Raw genomic sequence first — 26,155 nt, 5'->3', positions numbered from 1 at the left:
CCCCCCCCCGGACATAACTTCCGGTTTCAGAGGGAAGAGAAGGGAAGCCGGCACACACACGTTAAAGCCCCGGAGCATACGTTCGCTACGAGCTAAGGTGAAATCTTCAAGACGGCTTTTTTTTTTTTTTTTTATGTTGAGCAGCAGCGGAGGCAGCAGAATTTAGCTGGGCGGTCATCTAAATTACCCGGGCGGACCGCCCAGCTGAAAGGTCCTAGGGAGAACACTGTCCCCCCCCCCAAAAAAAACCCAACTTTCTAAACCAAAGACTCCCTGCCAGGCTCTGCACCGCTCCCCCTCCCTCTGGTGGTCTAGTGGTAGGCCCCGGGGGATAGGGCACAGAGCAGGCAGGCCTAGTGGCAGGCAGGCAGGCCGGTCCCACACACCCCCAAGTACCTTAAAACATCCCCCCACGTGTCTCCAGTACCTTTCATCCCCCATACAACCACGTGTCCCCCCAGTATCTTAAATCATCCTCCTACGTACCTCCCAGTATCTTTTTAAATCATCCCCCGTACCTTTAATCATACCGCCTCAGTACCTTTTTAAATTCCTTACTCCTTAGACGGCTCTCATCTTTCCCAGCCAGCAGTGCACAGGCCAGAAGCGCAGAGATGAGGAGCAAGTCCTCCGCGCTCCTGCACCAATCTCCGAATGGCTGCAGTCAGGTCCCGCAAGAGCTGACTGCAGCCATTTGGAGATCAGTTCGGGCACAGGCAGGATCGCGGAGGGCTTGCTCCTGATCTCTGTGCTTCTGGCCTTTGATGCCGCTGGCCGAGAAATTCGCTGGACCACCAGGTATGACGGCATCGGGTGGGTTTTAAAGATGCAGCGGTGGCGGGGAGTTAAAATATGCGGCGGCAGCAGGCTTAAATCTGTATCTTCGCTTCATAAGACGCACTTATATTTCCACCTCCTTTTTGGGGGTGGAAAAAGTACATCTTATGGAGCGAAAAATATGGTATATTTCTTTGTGTTCTAGAGAGCAGAGCCAATCCTTCTCCAATAAGGTTAAAGTTCCCAGACAGACCATGTGAAATTTCTCCTTCATCAAGTATTTGTTGAGCATGTGGAGATCTAGAATTGAGCGGAGACCTCCAGTCTTTTTCAGTATCAGGAAATACTTAGGAGTAGAACCCTCAGCCCCTCTCCTGTAGAAGAACTTGCTCTATTGTACTGAGCTGGAGAAGGGTTGCGAGTTCTTGGTGAAGAAGGGTCTTCTAGTGGGAATTGAAGAGACTCTCTTGGAGAGTGGGTCAGAAGCCTTTATAGTAACTGAAGGGCATAAAATTGTACACCACCTGAAGAAGCTATTGGTCTGATATTATGAGGGTCCAGTGATGGTAGAAGTGGTAGAGTCTGCCTGTTGTGGGAAGATTTGGAAGAGAGAGTTTGGCAATGCTCTCAAGAAAAGAGAACGGTTGTTGCTTGGATTGTGGCTGAGACTGAGGCTTTTGTTGACTGTGCTATTTAGGTTGTCTGAGTTGATGGACAAGGTGATGTAGATGGTTGATTATACTGACGCTTGGAAGAGTAATAAGAAGAAAGTCTGGAGGTACTAGAGCACTGTCGTGAAGATTGAGTTTGTGAAGCTTGTACCAGATAACAGAGTACTCTATTCCCCTGAAAAGAATAAAAGCAGCTAACCTGGCAGAATTGAATTAAAAATTCCACACACATATCCCACCCCCCAAAGTGCCTGGGAGCTTCAGGGGAACCCAGGGAAGGAACACCTAAACGTTGTATAGAGCCTACAAGGGATGGAGGGATAGGAACCTGCAGGATTGAGCCACATGCCTTGTCCAGTGGACACTAAAGAGCATGACTAGGAGTAGCGGAGCAAGGCTGCATGCTATCCAGATCCAATTAAGAGATCAGCAGTTAGGCTCAACCTCACTGCGCGGCCTCAGCTAGCAGAATGGGAAGATAGGCCAGAGACCAAGAGCACCAGCCTGAACTACTTACCATTTACCAGAAGTAGAGAAAAATACTAGAACTTTCCCAGAGTACCAACAGATTATAACAGTGAGTTCACTGGAAAAGCCTAGCCTTTTCTCTACCTCTACATGTTCAGAATGATGCAGCCTCATACATGTAATTGTTCACTGCATGATTGCTTACTGTGAAGACCTGCTTTCTCTTCTCGCGTGTTGAAAAACCTTGCTAAGGACTCAAAGAAGTGAAATGTCTTTCCAGTTGCCACATTCTATGTCAATCACCCTTTTTTGGTAACCTGGCATGCACATTATATCCCAGAAAAATGGAAGTAAGGGGTGACTCGGGCAATAAATAGTATTTTTAGCTCTTCTACTGTCCAAGTACTAGCAAACCTTCATCAGTTTCATTGGTCTGATCCAGCAAACATATTATCCTTTCAATGCTTTTTATTGCCATACAAACTTCCTTTATGATTTCATCTTGTTTAAAATTTGTTGTAAAGTGAAAGCACCAGATCAAAAATTTCAGCTGCCAGTGGCCAATTCAACTTTTCAACTGCTATCTACGCCATGTATACTATTCCTCATGTTAGCAAAATCTTTCCATTTTTATCTTGGAATGCTGGGATTACTTCTGTCTCCTATCAATTCTCTAACAACTGGACAACAAAAGATTAATTTCTTACCTTTGCTAATCTTCTTTCTTGTAAATCCACGCTTTATTCCTGGACAAGTGGGTTATGCATTCCCAGTCATGAGACTACCTGAAGCCTCATTTACAAAATTTTTTTAGACCCTCCCTTCTTACCTCAGGACTGCCCTCAGATATTCAGTTCATAGAAAAGCAGACAGTCACCTGTAGAGAACACAGATAAACGGGAGGGGTAAAGGGAACTCCCTGACAAATCAGTCTAATCTGCTCATAACATGAAATATCATAATCTAACAATTGAAACAGGTTATTAAACAGTATAAACCTGAAATAAACCGTGCTATAAGGAGACAGCCTGCACTAACGGAAGGGGTTCTACAAGCCATGCCCTTCTGCAACATTTAATCTGCCCTAGAAAGTGAGGGGCTCATCTGCTACAACTAGGAACCCACAAGAAAAAGTGTGAAACATTTTGATGGTACTCTTAGAAAGGCTGGTCAGGAAAACAGAAGCCTAGTTTACCCGGACTTAAGGCAGACAAATCAGTGAAACAGCAATTCCCATGGCGGGTTCCAGGAATAGAGCAGAGCATGGATTTATAGGAAAGAAGATTAGCAAAGGTAAGAAACTAATCTTTCATTATTGTACAATCCCGCCCCTGCTACATCGATCCTGTAAAACAGGGGTGCCCACAATTTTTTGGCTTGTGAGCTACTTTTAAAATGACCAAGTCAAAATGATCTACCAACAATAAAATTTTAAAAAAAACAAAACACAAAGCACACCGTACGCAGAGAAAATGTTAATTATCATTTGTTTTCGGGTGGGTTTTCAGAGGTCAAGGCAGATGACTTTAAAATATGCAATGTCACCTCAGTAACAATTATACAAAAATAGATAAGTATACCACCTCCTCTTTTACTAAACTGCGATAACAATTTTTTTGCGCAGGAAGCTGGGCTGAATGCCCCTCATAGCTCCCGACGCTCATAGACTCCCTGCGCTAAAAAACACTATCACAGTTTAATAAAAGGGGGCCAAAGTACAAAATATAGACAGCAGAGATAAACTCTCAAAACTGACACATTTTGATCACTAAATAGAAAATAAAATCATTTTTCCTACCTTTTTGTCTGGTGATTTCATGAGTCTCTAGTTGCACTGCCTTCTTCTGTAAATCCAATATTTCTTTCTGCCTCCTCCCCTTTTCCTTCTGTCTCTTTTTCTTTCTCTCTCCCCCTGCCTGCCCCCCACCCCAAGCCATTGCACCAATTTCTCTACCCCCAATTCTTTCTCTCTCCCTGCCCCCCACCATGTCGATTTCTCCCTGCTTCCCCAAGCCAGGCCTGGCGCATAAAAGCGTTGGGCCCATAAGCATTCCCCCCCTCCCCGACATCAATTCTGATGTCGAAGAGGAAGTTCCAGGCCGACCAGGCAGCAATTGGCTGGCCAAGAACTTCCTCTCCGACGTCAGAGATGAAGGCTTGTGGGTCCGGTGCTTGTACGTGCCTGGCCTGGCTCGGGGAGGCAGGAAGAACAAGATTGCAAAGGCAATGCGATCGACTTGCATTGCCTTTGTGATCTACTGGGCACCCCTACTGTACAACTTGGTAAAAGTATGCAAGGTGGACTATGGAACAGCCCTGCAAATCTCCTCCAGCAAGATTGCCGACGACTCTACACACTTCTAATAGAATGAGCCCAGACAGTAATAGGGGGCTTCTTTCCGGCCGCAACGTAAGCACATGAAATAGCCATACGAATCCATCTAGAAATAGTGGCCTTTGAAACCGGCCTGCCTTTACGGACAGGATCAACCAGCACAAACAGGTGGTCAGAGACCTGAAACTCGTTCGTGACCTCCAAGTACTGCAACAAAATCCTGCGCATATCCAGCGATCACAACACCCGGTCCTGCTCCCTCGAACTGGAGCGAGTAAACCTCTTGGTTATTGTGGAAGCTTGTAGAATCAAAAAAAAAAAAAAAAAAGCTTTAAATTCAGATCGGGAAAATCCAAGATTGCCACCATGGGTATAAATTTCAGAGGAAAAAAAAAAGCCCATGAAAAGCACAGCAGCACCCAAAACACAGCAATTTTAGGATTTTAGGTATGGGGAGGACTAGGGCTATCTCCCAAATTGCCCAACACTCATTTTGCAAGACCCTCCAAAATCACTGAAACAGGCTGTCAGCCCCTGTACTCACTGTGCAATGCTGTGCTGGAAGCTGCAGTAAAGGAAGCTGAAACAGCTTACAGTGAGATCTTCTGACTCAACAAGCTTTGCAATTGAATTGTTGGTCTTCTGACTGCTCCTCTGGCCCGAGTCCCATGGCCAGTGACCTCTGCCACCCAAACAATCTGGCAAACGCAGTCTTCTCCGATCCCAGATACACCTCTTCGGATCCATGCAGCCTGTGCAGACACCTGGGGTGAGCTAGCTTCCAAGAAACGGTCCCCGAGTCCCAGTCTAAAAGTACAGGCTGTCCAGCGAGTGCACTGCCAGGCAGCCAACACCCTGGAAACAGACTTTTCCTCAAAGTCTGTGATCATGCTACAGAGGTTCCCAGTGGGGAAAGCTCTGGCTGCAGGAGAACACGCAGAAAAGAAGAAAAAAAAAAAAGGACTAACTTTAATCTTCTTTAAACACGAGCAGAAAAGACTAGCTCCTACTGTCTCACTTGTAGGAAAGCAACTGAATACCTGAGGGCAGTCCTGAGGTGGGAGGGGAGGGTCTAAAAAATTATGGAAAATAGGCTTCCAACAAGCAGTTTCGTGATTGAGGATGCATAACTCACTTGGTAAGGAATAGAGTACAAGAATGCCTTATGATTAGCTGCTTCTTCTACCTAAAATAACCAGGTCAAAGCTACCTTCAGCAGCCCCACTTACGTGCTGTTCAACTACCAATAATTTCATTAAATGACAAACAGTTACCAAAATCAGTGACCCTTTTGCTCCAAAAAGCTATACATTGTAAAAAGTGCTCTTGGAATTCTAATACAAGATAAAAGCCATATTTTCATACTACCATTTACAACACAATTGTTCCTGACAAGCAGATTCTCCCAGCTTAATTTCAATTGTCCCCCTCAGAATACAGCACTACAGGACATCATTTACAGTTATCACACAAGTTGCTCCTCTCTTCTCTTCTTCAAACACAGAACACTTTTAAACCTCTCCTTAATCCCAGTGATTGCCCTCTGGATCAGAGACACAAACAATGTTTCTCTCTGGAAACTGGTAACCAGGATCGAGTTCAAGGAGAGTGGAACCTGGAACAAAACCAATCTCAATTGAGCTCCAGAATAGAAAATGACACATGGATAAATTTGTCCCCATAAGAACTCAATTTCTCCGTCCCAGCGACTTTTATCACTGTCCCATTCCTGTAAGCTCTGCCCTAGCTGCACAAGCCTCGAACACATGATTTTAAAGTGTTTGAGGTTTGTGCAGATGAGGACAGAGCTTACAGGAATGGGGCAGGGATAGGAAAAGAACTTGCCAGGATGGGCCAATGAGTTCCTGCAGGGATGGGGAAAATGTGTCCCTGTGTCATTCTCTACTCCAGAATGCTGATCAGGGTTGCTTAAATCCTCAGGTTCACAAGATTATAGTCCCACAATACTACAAGCCTCTCCAAAACACAGGGCTCAAGGAAGTATTCCATTCTTTCTCCTTCCCAAGGATGGACCTGTTGATTCCAGCACACTCAAGTCAGCTATTGGCACTTCAGAAATGATCCACACTGTCACTGTGGGGTCAAAGACAATGGAACTCCATAAATATATGCCCATTCACAGGTTTGTCTGGTGCTCTTGAAGCTTTGCACACTGCATCAGACCAACACTGCAATCGATTGGCTTAGTTGAGCGATAAGTACATGCTAAGAATTGCCAACATCATGAGATTGAAAAAGTGGCAGAAGTAAGGTTCAGGATCTGAACCTGGATTACCTGCAGAGCAGTATTGTCATGCCACGAGATCAGAAAACCTGTAAGTAGCTACCAGTAATTCATTTAATAGATTAGCGAGCTCAAGATTTCTTTCCAACATATTATGAGAAGAAAAAAAAGAGAAAGGCAATAAAAATAGAACATGGAACTTACAAGATAGCGAATGGGTACCTTTGGGCAAGTATTCAAAGAGCAGGGAGTTATCGTCTGTCAGCATGTCAGCTTTGAAGGACAGTAGGCTGTTCTTACTCATAAGAGCTGCTCGCAGGTTAGCTACAGCTGTGACCTGCTGGTGTGAATCTTCCTTTTCCAGGGATAAACTCTGAGACAGGTAGCTAGACTCCCCTCCTAGGAGAACCTCATCAGCATACAGATCTGCTTGCTCCCCTCTGCTGTCCGAGCTACTGGGTTCTGCAACTGTCAGATCAGCACCTGTTTAAATTACAGTAATATTAGAAAAGCTTTTTAAGGGAAAAAAATAACAGGAAAATCTACCACAGAAATGACTAACTATTGTGTACTCTTATTTGTTAAAAACAAAAACAAACAAAACACATTTAAAACTGAAAATTAGTGGCAAAAGACATTCACTTTCCAACACTATTGGTAAGACAATTGATAGTGTACTAGTTATCATCTGAACCTTAACATCCCTCAATGAATTCAAAATCCTTGAGGCCAGTTACCATTAATAAAAGTGCACTGGCATAACTGTGGTAGACAATGCCTCAGCACTAACATAGTACGGGATGCCACATGGTAGAACTGAAGATATTAATGAGACCAAGTATGAACACAACTGTCTAGCATCTGGACTTACACATCCCAATTTTTATGAACATGCAAAATCAAACTGATGCTGCCTTCAAGGGCTATATCTATCAACAAACCTCTCTGTATAGCATTGAATACACATTATGTAACCTCCGAAAGCCCATCTGCTTCCTTTTCCCTTCCCCTTTCGACGTATTTTGCTGTTAACACTCTCTTACCCTCATTGTAAATATCTTCCTGTAAACAGTGCTGATCTCTTATATCTTGTTCACATTGTAATACCCTGTAAACAGTGCTGATCTCTTGTATCTTGTTCACTTTGTAATACCCTGTATCATATTGTAAATATCCTCCAATATTTTACCCATATTGTAATATCATGTATCTTATTCACTTTGTAATTATCTTCCGGTAAACAGCTCTGATCTCTTGTACCTTGTTCTGAACCCTTCGTTGTGTAACTTAGACATCTTGCTCCAATGCTAATGTTTTTTTCAGATCCCCGGTTCCAAAGCTTGTTTTCTTGTTCTAAACATATGTATCTTGTTGTAAACATTTGTCTCTAGCTGTAAACACTGCACTCTCTCTCAGAACGATTCCCATTGTAAACCGCTTTGAACTTAGGGTATAGCGGTATATAAGAAATGAAATTATTATTATTATTATTATTATGCTACATAAAAGTGACAATACTCACTAATGTTGTTTTTTTTATGTTATGGGTATTTTTTTTTTTTTTGGAGGGGGGGGTACGTAAATCAGACTTGTATAAAATATAACTGTCAACAGAAGAATGTCCAATTCCAAATTCCATTTAAGCATTAGTGCTGCAAACTGCTAGATAAAATCTTCATTTACTCATGGATCACCATTAAAATTTCTGAATTTTAAAACAATAAAGCACACAAACACTTTGCCTAGTCTTTTTCTCCAAGACCCAGGTATCAATAGCTCGCATATAAAATTATGTTTCTAGGGGGTGATATGGTGCCATGGAGTGCCAATGTTGATCTCCTACATAGCTCCAGGGGCCCCACACTATCTGGTAAATCTGAAAATTTTTCCACCCAATTAGCACAAAAATGGCAGTGTGGGTATGAACAGCTTGGGTGGCAATTCTATTAGATTGTACCCTGGAATATTGATCCAATTGCCTAAAAAGACAAGAAACATGGTGGGGATTCCAAAATGGCAGATCAGATTGCTTCTTTTTCCCCAACAGAAGGGTCTGAATGGGCTGCTAAAATCTCTGCCAATGTGCAGGTGGATATGAAGCATTCTATTGGCCAACAGCTCCAGCTTATTCTCAATAAACTGGATAATATGAACTAAAGGTTTAAAGGGGCTTACTGCAGAGCTTCACACAGTGTAACAAAAAGTTGGAGCAACAGAGAACTTGGTGCGGTCGGTGGTGGGAGAATGCTTCAAGCTACAGGCAAAATTGTAACAAATGGAAAAAACAAAGACCTGGAAAACAGATCAAGGTGCAATAATCTTCATTTGGTGGGGCTGCAGTAGTCTATGGAGGAGTTGAAGTTCCACGAGTTTTTGAAGCCCTCACAGCAGACTCAGTATACATTGAAAGGGCACCTAGGCTAGGGACCCAAGCATGCGCCAGAGATCAAATCACAAGTTATATTTAAAGTATTTAATTGTATGTACAAGAGGGAGATTTTATAAGCACTTTGTAGTGGGAAGACATTGGAAGTAAAATGGCAAGAAGCAATTCTGTTTCCAGGATTATTCCAGCAATATCAACATCGTGGAAGGTCTTCAGTCCTGTTGTGTTCCCACCCAGTGAAGTTGCACATGCATTCTGCATCGTTGCACCCTGCATTTCATAAAATCATTCACAATGGTATGTACCTTATATACTCTAATATAAGCCAAGATTTTTGGGCCAAAAAAAAATGGCCGCATCCCAGAAAACCCTGCCTCCCCTGCACACACACACACCCTCCCTGACTCCTAAGTGGCCGGGACAGGACTCTCTTCTGCCTCCTGTGCCTGCTGAAATTGGACATCCACACTAGTGCTGCCCAATTCAGAGAAAAATATTTCGATTCAATTCACCCTGTTGAATCGATTTTTCGATTCGATTCACCCTATTGAATTGATTTTTCGATTCGATTCACTGTTAATGACACAGCTTTTTAAGTTTAAACATTTTATTTAACCAAGGCAATATCATGTCAAAAATAGGAACATCCAAACTATAATATAGTTTTAAAATTAGTTAGAAACAGATTAAATGAATTACATTTCCAGTTCTTATTTAGAAATATTAGTTTGTCAGCTTTGGCTGGCTTCAGACAACTTCGCCGAGCAGCAATTATTTGATCTGCTGCAGAGAATATTCTTTCTGAGGAACAGAAGTTGCTGGCAAACATAGAAACTTCTGAGCGGCTTAGTAAAGGTCTCTTGTCTGTCATGCCAGTATGTAAATACATCACCATCAGTTTCCAAGGGTTCTTCAAGTTTATAGCATGCAAGCTCTGCATTGCATCTGAGGCTGATTTCACCATTGTCTGACATCGATGGAAGTCTAGATTTAATGGCAGCCACATTGGTATTTAACTGTTTCCCAAAAGCTGCGCTTGTGTCACCAACGAGGTAAATCTGTAATCCTGCGAGTGAAGTTGTTCAGGTACCATAGGAGTACTTTCTGGTTCAGTTAGTGTTGCTGGTGGGATGCTCGGTATTTGCATCTTCAGGATCTCTTGTATAGCAAATGCAGTTATATCTGTTACTTCACCATATGTAGACTTGAATCTTGGGTCCAGAAAGCTGCTTAATCTGTAAGTTATTATTATATAAAATGTCTTGAAATCTTTGCAATAAACTCTTTTTCAGTTCATCTGTGAAGGAACTGATGATCTTTACATTTCTTGACTCGCTATCATCACTATATCCCTCTCCCCCATCCCAATCATCATCAGATCTTACATCTGATTCACTTGATTCAATGCCAGACTCAACAATGGAATTTAGTAGGTGTTTCATTGGATGAACAACAGTCACAGTAACATATTGCTCACCAGATGCAATTGTAGTTGCTTCTTCAAAAGCTTCCAAAATATCAACAAGCTGGCGTGCTAAATCATAGTCACATTCCAAAAGGTGCTGATTTCTTTGTGGCTTAACTGTTACATAAGCATAAGCTGATAGGTTGCTGTAACTCAATCACACTTCATAACCTGAGGCAAGTACTGTTCCATCTAGTTTTTACATCACCAATGAGCTTCTTTACAGGCATTCCCAAAGTCTCGAGCCGTCTTCAAACTTTCTGTGAGTATTGTACTATGATGAAATATGCTAACAATATCACGGAATTTGTGAATGGTATCTGTGATAGCTTGCTGAGCCCGTAGTCCATCTTCGACACACAACTGAAGTGTATGTCTAAAGCAGTTGTAGTGGACCATGCAGGCACCTTTTCGAATAAGTTTGCCCACTGCTTTTTTCATTGAGGCAGCATTATCAGTGACAACAGCGAAAACCTTGCCTTCTAGCTTTCAAGTTTTCATAACATTTTCAACTGTATCAGCAAGCCTTTAGATATGCCATGGGCTGTGATTGTAATATAAGCCTCCATAGTTCTGCTTGTCCAGAGGTCTGTTGTGATTCTTACATACTTAAGATGGTGAAGCTTATCCATAGCATGGGCGGAAACTTCTTCATATTTGCTGAGGACCAGTCGCTTTACATCCTCACCGACTATTCCTGCCTAGCAACTGCCGCGTACATGTTAAGAACCCCATTAAAATATATCTACCCCGCAAAAAAAATCCAAAATATATCTAAACTTTAAATATATGTAAACTTTCATGTACATAAGTGTTAGAAATATTTTTTTGATTTTTTGGGAATGCGCATAGCGAGCGCAGGAGTGAATCTCGGATTTGTAATGCGCATGGCAAGAAAATCGCAGATTAACTCCGTGCTCTTGCGCATTGTACATTTCATATATCAATGCCAAATTTAAAAAAAAAAATCAAAAATAACTTAAGGGACAGCAATCCATCCCCCCCTTCCTTGATTGTTGCGTGCATCTGACGTCACGGAGTCGCCTTTGGTTGCTTCGCGCTTCACGGCAGAAAGAGCCGCACAGCCTCCTGGGATTCGTAGGCTCTATATAACAGCACATGATCCAAGTGCATTCAACTGCTCTTAACTGTTGTGCCTTCTAGCAACTTAATAGTTCTTTTCCTGAGAGAAATGTTAAGCTGTTTGGAAGTGCGCAATAAACTTAGAGATCGACCTGTAAAAAAAGGACGAACTCGAAGAATTCCACAGCTCGCTCACAAACCTCCGATGTTATTTCTCCTCAACCTCTACAACAAATTTTTCAAAAAGCTACGGTCACAGCTTAAACAGCTTGCAACAGCAATTAAGAAAAAAGAGAGGTTAGTAAAAACTACAGTTCTTATATTGCATTTTTTATGACAACAATGCTTTGCGGTACACGCATTCAGAGCCCGCCAATGACATCCGCGATTAAATCCGTCCCATTTCTACACAGTGAAGTCCTAAAGAGCTAGCGCATGCATTATGTGCTTCAAAACCAACAAGAAGACAGTGCGCACGCGTGTCAATCGATGTTACAGCGAGACGTGGGGGCGTGTTTACAATTTGATCATTTGTATGGACAAACTTTGTTGAATCAATCAGCCAAAATGACTTGGAAATAGATAGGACATGAATAGTATAGATTTGTGGACTTTAGTGAATCTAGCCCAAAGAGTCTATATATATACTAGTTTTTTAGCCCGTTACATTAACGGGTGTAGAATAAATGTGTAGACTTAGGCATTTCTTTCTTTCTGTCTCTTTCCCTGGCCCCCTGTCTGTCTTTCTTTCTCTCACTCTCCCTTCCCCCTGTCTGTCTTTCTTTCTGTCTTTCTCCCACTGTTTCAAGACAATAGTTTCTATGCCTCTCCTATTTTTGGTATTAGAAGTTCTTGCAAAATATTTTTTTCTTCCCTTTTCACGTAGTACGGTAGTGCTACTCCTTAGGACGCTCCAAACGGTCAGTGCAGCAACAGAAAGAAAGACATACAGGGGGAGAGAGAGAGAGAGAGAAAGAAAGAAAGAAAGACAGACAGGCGGAAGGGAAAACAACAGAAAGAAAGACAGACAGGGGACCAGGGAAAGAGACAGAAAGAAAGACAGAGCCTCAAAATAGACCTGGTGGGCTGCGAGTTTGAGACCACTGATCTATAGCAACAGATGATCATAGTGTCCAAAAAGCATCTTATGCCTGGCCTTTTAAGTTTTCTGTGGATATGATACATTATTGGTAATGTAATAAAAATAATTAAAAAAAAAAAACCAATCTGTTCCCTGAGTCATTCGTAGCCTGAGCCAGAGCCAATGCACCAACCCAGAAGAAATGGCATCCTTGAAAGGTCTCTGGCCTCGAGAGACCATCCCCCTCCCCCACCCCCACCCCCACACATTCGCGTTCCGTTATCTGATCCGCTGCTGGTCCCCTTTCAGCGAAAGCCACGCCATCCTGGATATTAAGAGACACATGTTCTTCCCTGTCCTCTCTCCCTCACACAGTTAAGTTAATTAGCCACATGTCTGTTCAGTCTATGCAGACTGAACAGACTGTGCAGTTTTTTGTGTGTGAGGATGGAGTAAGCAGCCCACAGTGAACTGTTTCAGGCCTAGGGCAGTTGGTAGCAATGTAGCACCTTTCTAGCCACCAATGCTGACAGCCCCTGTACATGAACTGAGTATGTGCAAGATTGTCAATATTAGTGGTTGGAAGAGTACCACCAACTGCCCTGGGTCCAGAGAGGATTCTTCCGCTGTCAGTCAAAGGATTGAGGGGGGGGGGGTGTTAGTGGGTGGAGATCCATGCCACACCCCGCGTTCCGTTACCTGAGCCGCTGCTGGTCCCCTTTCAGAGAAAGCCACGCCGTCCATCACCTCACGCAGCGTGAGCAGAGAGGGGTAAGGTCCCTCGTGGCGCTGGGGTGGGCGGGGCTGCGCTCACACCTCTCCCACGCTGGTTAAAGGCTCGCGCTGGACACGGCCGTTGCTCGGGGTGGCTGGAATTCACGCGCGGAACGAAGAGCTTCAGGAGACCCTTGCTCAAGGGAAACGGTGGGTGAGTGAGAGGCGGCGCTACCCCTATCCCCCCCTTGAGGAGGTAAGCCCGGCCGTCCCCGCTACCAGGTGCCCGGCATGCTTTATGGAGAGGTGGCTCCATTCGCGTGGGTGGGGTGAATGCCGACCAGAGCACGCGAGGCGGGCGGCTACACGGATCATCGGTGACTGCTGGAGCTGGAGCTGCCGTGCGAGCTGCCGGAGGGGGCGGCGGCGGGTGTGCAGTGGCGCTGCTGTTGGTGTCAGAGCTCATCGCCTTCTCCGACCTTTACCGGGCCCTTTGAAAGCAGCGCTAGGTGGAGAGCAGGGAGGCTGTTGTGAGGTAATACGCGCGCATGCGCACTCATGCGGCCACATTCCGACAGAAAAGGGATCAGGGAATACGCATCGCGAGTGCGCATGCGCGGGCTAGCATTTTATTATTTAAGATATACTACTCTTTAAGCCCATTACATTAACAGGTGCTAGAATATGTGTGTGTGTGTATTTCTTTCTTTCTCTCTCTCCTTAGCCTGTTTCTGTATTTCTTTCTTTCTGTCTTTCTTTTCCTCAGCTGTCCACCACCACCCCTTGCCTGCTCCCCCTGTCCATTCTCCCTTCCTTTTTCTTCCCCTGTGTCCACCACCACCCCTTCACCGATCCCCTTATCCAGCAGCAGCCCTTCTCCCTTTGTTTTAACTCCCCCCTGTCCAGCAGCACCTCTTTCCTGCTCCCCCTGTCCAGCAGTAGGCCACCCTTCCATTTTTTTGCCGCCCTCCCCGTCCATCAGCACCTCTTCCCATGTCCAGCAGTACCTCTTTTCTGTTCCCCCTGTCCAGCAGTACCTCTTTTCTGTTCCCCCTGTCCAGCAGTAGGCCTCCCTTCCTTTTTTTGCCCCCCCCCCGTCCATCAGCACCTCTTCCCCTGTCCAGCAGTACCTCTTTTCTGCTCCCCCTGTCCAGCAGTAGGCCTCCCTTCCTTTCCCCCCGTCCATCAGCACCTCTTCCCCTGTCCAGCAGTACCTCTTTTCTGTTCCCCCTGTCTAGCAGTAGGCCTCCCTTCCTTTTTTGCCCCCCCGTCCATCAGCACCTCTTCCCCTGTCCAGCAGTACCTCTTTCCTGCTCCCTATCCAGCAGTAGGCCTCCCTTTCTTTTTTTGCCCCCCCATCTATCAGCACCTCTTCCCCTGTCCAGCAGTACCTCTTTTCTGTTCCCCCTGTCCAGCAGTAGGCCTCCCTTCCTTTTCCCCCAACCCCTGTCCATCAGCACCTCTTCCCCTGTCCAGCAGTACCTCTTTTCTGTTCCCCCTGTCCAGCAGTAGGCCTCGCTTCTTTTTTTTGCCCCCCCCCCGTCCATCAGCACCTCTTCCCTTGTCCAGCAGTACCTCTTTTCTGTTCCCCTTGTCCAGCAGTAGGCCTCCCTTCCTTTTTTTTGCCCCTCCCCCCCCCCCGGTCCATCAGCACCTCTTCCCATGTCCAGCAGCAACCCTTACCTCCACCAACATCTGCCTAAAGCCGCCGCTGCCAGCAGGCACCGACAGCCTCTGCGGCCTGCTCCCACTCCCTCCTCGCCGTCGCGTCCCCCCCCTCCCCCGGGAAGCTTTGTTTCCGGCTTCGGCAGCCTCCTGTCTGCGGGCCGCCCGCCCGCCCTCCCATGTTTCACTTGAAAGCCGATGCCGCAGCTCCTCTCTCGATCCCCGCCTGGTGCGGTTCGAGAGAGGAGCTGCGGCGGGCGGGCGAGAAGATCCTGGCAGGTGCGCCTGTGCCCCCCCTCCCCCTCCGAATCAGCGGCAGACTCTGGCGGTGAGTGATGGCGAGGGGAGAGTGTCTCCGTGTTCTAGCCTGCCTCCGTGTTCGAAAATCGAATTCGGCATGGAGGCACACCTCACGCCACCAGGAATCACGCTCTTTGAAAAGCGCATGCGCGCTTAGCCTTTTATTATTATTGAGATATATATATATATAAAAATCAATAATAATAATAAACGGCTAAGCGCGCATGCGCTTTTCAAAGAGCGTGATTCCTAGTCCCTCACCGGCCCCGGCAGCCGCACCTGGACAGAACAGAGGGAAGGAAGCGTGGGAGCGCACTATGCCCCCTTTCCTCCAACATTCCACCGCTGAGCCAGTTAATAGGCTCAGCGGCAACACGCAAGTCAAGTTCTTTTAATTTAAAAGTTTTCTTTTCTTGTACTCACTGGCCCCAGCAGCCGCACCTGGACAGAGCAGAGGGAAGGAAGCGTGGGAGCGCACTCCGCCCCTTTTCCCCGACGTTCCACCGCTGAGCCAGTTAACGCGCCCAACAGCACGCAGCCGTTCAGCATGCCGTAGAAGGCGCACATCATAGGTGCCTTAGCGAGCGCCTTTTCGAAGCGACCAAGAAGTGACCTAACACAACCAAACTCAAGTCCTCCTAACCACACAAGCCACCCACAACGCCACAAACCAACCCTTCCATCACCAACTAGCAACAAGCCAAGAAAGAAGGAAAAATTATGTTCTTACCTGTTAATTTTCTTTCCCTTAGCCTTTCCCTTTCCCTTAGATGAATCCAGAGACCAATGGGGATAGCCCACATCTACCAGCAGGCGGAGATAGAGAAACTGATTAACAGGTGGTCCTATTGGCTGGCACTCCTCCTGTATCTCCAGTATAGCTCCTTGCCCAAGCATCCGTAACCATCAATAGGCATAGCATGTAAAAAACTTCTTTTCCACAACAAATCTCAAAAGGCAAAAGGCAATAGTACAGAATACAACCATCAATAACAACAAACTTCGAAAGTTGGAAAAGAAAAAACCGACAGACAATATCCAGAAAGGGTGGGGCTCTGGATTCATCTGCTGCGTCTAAGGGAAAGAAAATTAACAGGTAAGAACATAATTTTTCCTTCCCTAGCAACAGCAGCAGATGAATCCAGAGACCAATGGGATGTAGCAAAGCAATCCTCAATCTGAGTGGGAAGCAAACGCTGCCTCCGCAACAACCAAAGCACTAAACACATCTACCGCATGTGTCCCCAAATCCAACCAGAAATGCTGAGAAACAACACTCTCGGAAGATCAAGCAGCCGCGAGACAAACTCCTCCAAGGAAAAAACCTCTGGACCGAGTCCAAGAAGTGGCCATCACACTGACGGAATTGTCATGAAGTTCGTTCACCAATCGCTTTCCTGCCATCAAGTAAGCAGAATGTCCTCCTGGACCCATCGAGCGATGGCGGCTTTGGACGCCACCAGAAAATCGAGGCGTCCCGTGAATAATACAAAAACAGGTGATCTAAACCAGTGTTTTTCAACCTTTTTTGGGCAAAGGCACACTTGTTTCATGAAAAAAATCACGAGGCACACCACCATTAGAAAAAGTTAAAAAATTTAACTGTGCCTATATTGACTATATATAAATATATAAGAATCAAATAAACACAAAGAAAGTATTTTATTATGCTGCCACCGCCACTGGGGAATAGGCTGCCACTGCCGCCATCGGGAACAGGCCGGCACCGAGTTCTCCCTGCTTCTCTTCCCCGCAGGGCCGACCAACTCTCGCCACCCGTCGTCAATTCTAACGTCAGAGAGGATGTTCTAGGCCAGCCAGGCAGCGATTGGCTGGCCCAGAACGTCCTCTCCGACGTCAGAATTGACGCGAGTGGCGAGAGTTGGCCGGCCCCACAGGGAAAAGCAGGGAGAACTTGGCGCCGGCCTGTTCCCGATGGCGGCGGTGGCACTCAAGTGGCTAAAGAGCCGCAGCTTGCCGGCCTAGGGACAACACTGGAGGGTGGCCAGCTGTGCACCCCCTTGGGACGTAAACCCGGGGTGGGGCAGACCGCCCCCCCCACCCTGGTATGCCACTATCTGTACCTCACTCCCTCCCTATGACCAAAAATTCTCCTTTCTTCTATTCCCCGTGTACACAACCATCTCTTTCCCTCTCTTCCTCTCTCCAAAGTCCATGCCTTCTGTGTCCAAACACTCATTCCCTCCCCCACCTCAGCATCTCTTTCCCTCCCTTCCTCTCTCCCAAGTCCATTTCTTCTGTGTCCAAAAATGCATTCCCTCCCCCACCTCAGCATCTCTTTCCCTCCCTTCCTCTCTCCCAAGTCCATGCCTTCTGTGTCCAAAAACGCATTCCCTCCCCCACCTCAGCATCTCTTTCCCTCCCTTCCTCTCTCCCAAGTCCATTTCTTCTGTGTCCAAAAACGCATTCCCTCCCCCACCTCAGCATCTCTTTCCCTCCCTTCCTCTCTCCCAAGTTCATGCCTTGTGTCCAAAACGCACTCCCTCCCCCCTTTTGTGTTCCGTGTTTGCCTCCCAGCCCATCTTTACAACTTTCTCAGCAAAACGAAGCTCAAGCCGCGAGGCTTGTCTTCTGCTTCCTGCCTGCCCTGCCGCGCACAAATAGCCGAACGGAAGTATTCTCCGACGTCAGCGCTGACGTCAGAGGGCAGGCTTTGCTTAAGCCCTCCCTCCGACGTCAGCGCTGACATCGGGGAACGCTTGCGATCGGCTATATGTTAGCTGCAGGGCAGGCAGGAACAGAAGACGAGCCTCACGGCTGGAGATGTATTGAACTCCGCGGGTTCCCCGTCCAGCTCTCTCCTGTCCACGTGGGGCGGACCGCCCCTCTCCCTAGACTGGTGGTACTGCCCTGATGGCGGCCCTGACCGTACGGCACACCAGGCAACATCTCGCGGCACACTAGTGTGCCGCGGAACAGCGGTTGAAAAACACTGATCTAAACAACCAAAAGGCATTAGAAACCTTGCTCTCGAAGAAAGTTATGCACTATCAAAAAAATGCAATGAATAAAAGCACGACTCCCTATTTCTCCTCCCAAGAAGAAGGAAGGAAAAGTGAGCTAGTCATAAAAGAAAGGATGACACCCCCTAGAAAGAATTGTGGTACCGACTGAACTGATACCCCAGATAATGGAAATCAGAAATAAGAATCCCCGCTGAACAAGGCCTGCAACCCGGAAAACTGCAGAGCCGAAACCAAAGCCACAAGAAACCCCGTGGTCAACGGCACAAGGAGGAAATGATGCCTACGGGAAACTGCAAAGAAGTACCAGAAGATTGCACTCCAGACAGGGCTTTTAAGAGGTGTACAAATATACCATGCTTCGTTTAGGAACGGAACTATATGAAGCTGAGAAGTAATCAAAGAGCAATATACCTAGCCCCGGTAACCAGCCAAGAATAACACTTGAAGTTGAAGGGAATGGAACGCTAAGCCCTTGGCAATACCCCTGTGCCAAAAAGCAACTATGTAAGGGTGCAAAGTTGAGAAGTATCCAAAAGGAAGCAGAATCCACAGGTGAAGACGTCTGTAGCACCAGGATAAGAGAAGAAACAACCCGCAGCGCATAACCCTTACACGTCAGTCAGGACTTCTCAAAAGCAAGGTCGAAATACCAAAGTAGTACGAATATCCCTGTCGATCGGACCCTAGGCGAGCAAATCCGGAGATACCAGGAAACGTCATAGTCCAGCTGTCGAAAGAGTCATCCGATCCGCATAGCAAGGATGGCGTAGCAAAGCCAGAATTCTACAAATACAGTGCCCGGAAAGCAAGCTGGAGATGGCAAATCCAAGCCATCATCAGCCAGGGGAAAACACTGAAAAAGAGAAATTAGAGGTGAGAAAGAAGCCACGCTGTTTCCCCCTCTAACTCCCACTCCGTGTGCTAGGAAGTATTGAATCGTGAGACGAGACCAAGAGGTCTAGTACCAGGAGATCTCACGTCCATTAAAAGAGCTGGAACGCCTGAGCCAAAATGCCCAATATCCAGGACGTAGAAGATTTCACTATCACTAACGTGCACACTTGCTAGAGCGTACACAGTGCTGAACACTGTAACATACAAGAAATGGGTCATGGTCAGATTGCACGGAGAGAAAGTCTATCCAAACTCTTTTCTTGACCCCTAAAATGATCTGCCAACAGAAGAGGAAGATGAGGGTCTACCCATCGAAGTAGAATAACAACTGTACCCGGCAATGGAGTACAGCACCTACTGCCCAAGCTGTAGAGAAATACCCCCATCAAAATACCGACTGAAAGGCCCTCAGCGGCATTCCGGAAGAAGGGTCTGAAGCTCCAGAAAGGTAGCCTGACCACGCTCAAGAGTAGAAGAATGAACAAGTATGGAGTCGTCCCTGAAGACCAGACTCCTGGAGCTGAGGATGAAAGGCACCGAGTCCCCCCAACCCAACAGCCCGGGATGTATGGTGGCCATGAGCTAGTCCAGCAAAGACCAAGGCATGCCTTTTAAAAGAGAAATCTAGCTGAGCCACCAAAACATACAGAGTGATGCATGAGGAGCCTATCAACTAATCGGAGCCCTGAGAAACCGGGCACCACCAGAACAAAGGCGACTGCTGTAGCGTTATAATGGGAAAGCAAGACGAAGTTCCCAGTGCGGTCAACAAGAGAATTCCATACTCTGAGTCATGGTGACCAAAGAAGCCTGCAAACCTGAGACTGTGACCCATTGCCCAAGTTTCTAGGAAGAACACATGTCTCTCCCATAGGAACAAAAAAACATCTCCTCGACATACCTATGAATAGTACAGGAGAAAAGAGCGCTGTGCAAATTTCGAAGATTCACGTCCAAAGAACTGATGAAAGAAATCACCCTGTTCGTGTCAGTCAAATGGCCCGACTGAAAGACGTCCGAATCCAGCATTCAGTCAAGAAGAAATTAGGTGAATCACCTGGTAGCGCCAAAACAGTACCTCTGGCCACATTTTCTAAAATTTTCTTGAATCTTGGATAGGAGAAATGGCACGTGCCAAAATCGAAAGTGCTGCCCAAAGAGAGACAAGCAACTAACTGCCAAGGTATTGAATCCATGATTGCCACCCTTCCATATTATATCATTAAATTGATGCCGTCTATCCCGCCAATACCTCTCAGTCTAGGTGGATTACAACATGATGGTGCCTCGGCACTGCCATGGAGAATACATGGGTAAAAGAGGTATGTGGCGGGATCAGGGAGGGTCAATCAGGAATTGCTAGATCAATTTAACAAATGACTGGAAGAGAAACAGGAAAAGCGTTCATCCGGGACACCGCTGCAATGACAGATTGTCCAGAGTGAGGCGCTATCAATCCAATGGAGATATATCGGACACAGTATATACCAGCAAGGCCACTAGACCGTCCCATTTAGGGGCCAGATTGGAAAAGAGAGACTGCACGCCGCTTGGATACAGAAAGAATCGGAGCGGAGTAGCATTTACCATGAAATAGGGGAACACCGGAAAGGCCTGTGCAATAGCGGAGGAACATGAAAAGCACAGGAAAGGAAGAAAGGTTATCCCCCTACCATAAGCGGATAAGTTCTGCAGTGCCCCTCAGCGAAGGACATGTACCTGGCAGGCAGTCCAGGCATGTACCTGTCCAAAATACACTGCAGGGATGATGCAAACTGACAAACAGCCCTGTCTCCCCTCTCAGAGAGCCATTCATCACATGGCTACAGGCTACGCATAACAATGCGAAGAGGGGAAAAAAAGAAATAGGGGAGCTGATTAACATACGTCAGGAAAAGACGATAGCCGCACAAGGCTGTTGAGCATCCCGAAAAACACAGGACCCTGCGTTGATCCAGATACAAACAAAACCTAGTCCTGCCCGCTTGAAAAGTGAAGGTGCCACCAGGTAACCCCACATTACTAAGAGCGCGTAGCCCCAACAGGAAACTCAGCACGCCAGTACAAGGCGGTTTATTGTTATGTTATGTTGTTTTTGTTGTTGTTGTTTGGTTTTTTTTGTAAATTCTATATCCCTTGTATTATCAGCAGTAAGTGTACAAAATCACTTAAACTCTCCAGCAATATAATAAACATACATATGATAAGGAAATATTGTAATAGCACCACCTGATACCAACAGCGCGACCCCAAGGTGCAAATAAGAGGCAACAGCCAACAGGCTGCATACCGAGACCCCGGGATGCAGGAGGAGAGATCCGAACCAAGACCGGGTATCCCTCCCCCACCGCTGACCGTCCCAGCTGCAAAGCACCTCCTGCTGACCCAGCGCCGTGACAAGCTGTAACCAAGGGGCCAATTGCCGAATGGACTCCCTCTCCAGTGCCGTCAGGCAAGGCAGGATGGCTCTCAGACCCCAAAGAAGCACTTCGGGAGAGAGTCCCACCGCCGCGTGAACAGTAACTGTATCTGCAACCCCCGACACAGTCAAGACCAGAACCGGGAGACTGGGGAGGCACAGAGATAAGGCAGCAGCTGAAAACAGGCGCCAATAACGCAGTGGCTCCGCCGCCAGCGTCGGAGCAGAAGCGCGAGCCACCCGCTCGCTGAAAGGCACTGACTCCACAAGCGCGACTCACTTGGCGGCTTGAACACCGCCGCGGCACCCACTGCGCACAGGACAGCCCCAGCGAACAGGCCGTAAAAGTCACTTCACACTTCGTCCCAGTTTCTAGGTCGTTTATAAATACATTGAACAACAGCGGTCTGAGCACCGACCCCTGTGGAACACCGCTCGTAACCCTCCTCCAGTCCGAGTAGTGGCCCTTCACTCCAACCCTTTGCTTTCTGCCCGCCAACCAGTGTTTAATCCATCTGTGCACGTCCCCCTCCACCCCGTGGTTCCACAGCTTCCTAAGTAGCCTAAGTAGCCACAGCTTCCTAAGTAGCCTTGTCAAAGGCTTTTTGGAAGTCGAGATAAATGATGTCTATGGGTTCCCCTTTGTCCATCTGGCTGTTTATCCCTTCAAAGAAGTGCAGTAAGTTCGTTTGACACGATCTTCCCTTGCAGAAGCCATGCTGGCTCGCCTTTAATTGTCCATTTTTTTCTATGTGCTCACAGATGCTGTCTTTTATCAGTGCTTCAACTATCTTGCCCGGAACTGAAATCAAGCTTACTGGCCTGTAGTTCCCCGGGTCACCCCTCGATCCCTTTTTAAAGATAGGTGTGACATTTGCTATTTTCCAGTCCTCCGGGATGTTCTCAGAGATAGGTTGCAAATTTGTCGGAGTGTTTCCGCTATTTTGTTCCTTAGTTCTTTTAGTACCCTTGGGTGGATTCCATCCAGGCCTGATGATTTGTCGCTTTTCAATCTATCTATCTGTTGGAGGACATCCTCCTGGCTTACCTCTATATGTGACAAGTTTTTCTTCTTGGTCTCCACTTATGATCTCTTCTGGTTCTGGTACATTTGATGTGTCCTCGCTTGTGAAGACTGATGAGAAGAACTTGTTTAACCTGTCAGCTACCTCTTTTTCCTCTTTTACCGCTCCCTTTCTGTATCCATCATCCAACGGTCCTACTTCCTCCTACCATCTGAAGAACGTTTTGAAGTTTCTTGCTTCCCCAGCCAGCCTCTCTTCGTATTCCCTTTTTGCTTTCCTAACCACTCAGTGACATTCCTTTTGGTGTTTTTTGTGTTCCTTTCCAGTTCTCCCCGGTTTGGTCCTTTTTCCACTTTCGGAACGATTTTTTCTTGTCATCTATCGCTTTCTTCACTTCATTTGTTATCCATACTGGGTCCTTTGTTTGATTTTTTTTTTTGCACCCTTTCCTAAACCTGGGGATGTATAGATTTTGTGCTTCTTGCACCACGTCCTTGAATAAGGGACCAGGCTTTCTCTATGGTCTCCATCCTTTTTGAGCTGTTTCTGAGTTTCTTTCTCACCATTGTTCTCATAGCATCTTAGTTCCCTTTCTTGAAGTTGAGCATTGTCGCTGTGGTTCTCTTCACTTTTGATGTTCCCATTTCTAATTTGTACTGGATCATGTTGTGATCGCTGTTTCCTAGTGGTCCTACTACTTCCACTTCCTTCGCAGGTCCCCCTAGCCCATTGAGGATTAGATCGAGAGTGGCATCCCCTCTCATTGGTTCCTTGACAAGCTGTTCCATGAAGCAGTCTCTCACAGCCTCTAGGAATTCTGTTTCCCTCACACAATTGGAGTTTCCAATACTCCAATCTATCCCAGGGTAGTTAAAATCCCCCATTACCATCACACTTCCGTTTTTGCATTCCCGCCTCAATTCTGCTCCCAGTTCTTTGTCGTTTGCTTCTGTTTGTCCAGGTGGGCGATAGTATAGTCCCAATTTTATGTCAGCTCCATTTCTTCCTGGTAATTTAACCCATATGGATTCCAATCCTTCCGCCTTTGCTGCCGTATCCACTCCGGTCAAGTGAATAGTATCCCTTATACATAGTGCTATTCTTCCACCTTTCTTGTGAGTCCTGTCTCTCCTATAGAGTTTGTACCCTGGCAGTACTACGTCCCATTTGTTTTCCTCATTCCACCATGTTTCCGTGATTCCAATGATGTTGAGGTCTTCTTTTCTGGCCTCGATTTCCAATTCCCCCATTTTGGTCCTTAGGCTCCTTGCATTTGCGTACAATCAGTTTAAGTTCCGATTATTTCTTTTTCCTGCTGTTTTTCCTTGTGATTCGCTCTTCTTGCCGTCCCCCTCATGGGCTGCCAGCCCATGATTTAGGTTTTGTTCTTCCCCTTCCTGTGGTGCATTTTTTTCGTCTTCAACCTGTTTCCTCATGTCCACCTGGTCTTCTAGCTCCTTCTGTTTGCTCTTCTTACTGTTCTCTAGTTTCTGTTTGCCCATCCTTTTGTTCTCTAGTTTCTCTTGATCCTTAGTTCCCTGTAGTTTGTCTTTTGTTTCTTCCCAGCATTTTTCCCGCTCAGTATCTTCATTTGATACTCTTTTCCGAACCGTCGACGTCAGGTCGACTGTCGGCTTTCCCCTTCTTCTCAGGAAGAACACAAGTAATAAGGTCTAATTTATTTGGGTTAAGGATATAGTAAATAGGTACGTTCTGCCCAACGGGCTCTCTTGCACGCTTTTTTCACAATAGATGCTGGATAACCACGATCTAAAAACCTCTTTTTCATTATTTCTCCCTGGAACTTAAATTCTTCTACTGATAAGCAGATCCTGTGTAACTGCAGGAATGACCCACCAGGATATTACATCTTAAATGAGAAGGATGACAACTGATGAATTGTAATAGAGTATTTCTATCGGTTGGTCTCTGAAAAATCGTGAATAAAAAGTCCTTTGTTGTAAATTTAACCATTAAGTCCAGAAAACAGACCTGACTTATGAAAGATGAAGGTGAACCTGAGATCATCACCACAACTATTTAACCACCCCAAAAAAACTCTGTAGATCTTCTATACTGCCTTTCCAAATGAGAAAAATGTCATCTATGAATCTCTTCCAATAGATGGGCTTCCATGGGGATCATTCTAAAAATTGATTTTCAAATTCACTTACATACAGATTAGCCACATCAATCCTACTGTAGCCCCCATGGCCGTGCCTTTTATTTGAAAAAAATATTGATCTTGAAATAAGAAAAAGTTTTTTTGAAGAACATAACTAACAAGCTCACCAAAAGAGCAGTTGGTGGTTTTGTTGGGTTTTCCATGGCATCAAATATACTACTGATCAGTGAGATCACAGCCTCTTGTGATATGTTTGTATAAAGTGCCTCTATGTCTGCTGTAACCAGCCAACCATCTAACCATCATCACTATAGCAAATCTGATAGGCATCTAACTGCAACATAAAATCTGTTGAATCTCTAATGTATGAAGGGCCAACGGCATCAAAGGACGTAAGAATGTATCTATATAAATTGACAAAGGTTCAAGCTGCAAGCACTTAGAAGAAATAATTGGGCGGCCCAGTGGCGTTTGTAGATCCTTATGTACTTTGGGTAATAGATATAAAACTGGCATGACAGGATACTGAACTGTCAAACAATATTCCTTTGTTGTGTTGTATCCTTTAGTGTGGGCATCCAATAAGATCTCATCTACTTCTGCTTTAATGGAACAAGTGGGATCATGATCAACTCGGGCATAAAAAGTACTGTCTGCCAGTTGACGATGGGCTTCCATTACATAAGCATTATAATCCATCACCACTACAGAACCCCCTTTGTCAGCTGACTTAATTATTAAGGTATCATCTTGTTGGAGTGACCGCAAGGCCTTCGACACTTGTGAGGTTAGGATGTTTCACTGGTGGTGGAGTCCAATGAGTTAAATCTTTAAAAACCGGTTTCAGAAACACATCTATTGCAGTGTCAACTGCTCCAGGAGGGGTCCATCGAGAGATGATTTATACTCGAGATGCGTCTTCATGAACTGATCTTTGAAAAAAACTTTCAATCTTAGAGTATGAATAAACCTCTTCATACTTTCCATAATCGAAAATATGTCCGTTGGATTGGAGGGCACAAAGGAGAGGCCTCGCTGTAAAACTGCTAACTGTGCTTCAGACAAAGGTTTAGAGGAAATGTTAATCACTGCTTGTTCCATCTCTGTTGTAAGCGAGTGACTGGTCGTTGACGTGGTGGCATTTGATGGGTCTCTCTCGGTGGAAAAAATTGCTGTTGTCTGCATTGCCCTTCTATGAACTGACCTTGTCCTTGTATATGTTGACCTAAAAAAGGCTGAAGAGGTTGTTGCCCATTATTTATACCAGACTGTTTAGTATGTGAATCCTCATCACTTGAGCCACTTGTGGTGGTGTCAAAAGTTACTTTACGTGATTGCTTGGAAGCTAGTCTGTATTGATTGAACCTAGCCCAATTGTATACCCGATTCTGGGCAAAATCACGTTTATCTCGCTTAAATTTATCAAATTTCAGGGTTTTTTAAGCGATTCTTTAAAATCATGTAACTGCTTATTCATGAATTCTATTTTCAATACTACTTTTGAGAAGACATCTC

General features: G+C 45.8%; 1 protein-coding gene across 9 annotated transcripts in view; it reads right to left on the bottom strand.

Annotated features, from left to right (window-relative positions):
- ZBTB46 (zinc finger and BTB domain containing 46) overlaps nt 1-26,155 on the bottom strand; it is a 458,767-nt gene that overhangs the window by 192,514 nt on the left and 240,098 nt on the right. For 7 of the 9 annotated variants that reach the window (XR_004541092.1, XM_033963285.1, XM_033963288.1 and 4 more), the window contains exon 3: nt 6,701-6,979. Coding sequence is in view for 8 of the 9 variants with exons in the window: in XM_033963285.1 (XP_033819176.1) it covers nt 6,701-6,979 (279 nt within the window). In the remaining variant the exon portion in view is untranslated. The remainder of the gene's footprint in view (nt 1-6,700; nt 6,980-26,155) is intronic. The other 2 variants (XM_033963291.1, XM_033963289.1) reach the window with 1 other exon arrangement.

This window comes from Geotrypetes seraphini, chromosome 11 (assembly GCF_902459505.1).
Source record: "Geotrypetes seraphini chromosome 11, aGeoSer1.1, whole genome shotgun sequence".
Lineage (NCBI taxonomy): Eukaryota > Metazoa > Chordata > Amphibia > Gymnophiona > Dermophiidae > Geotrypetes > Geotrypetes seraphini.
Note: the sequence above shows the minus strand (reverse complement) of the source record. Positions and strands in the feature narration are given on the sequence as shown.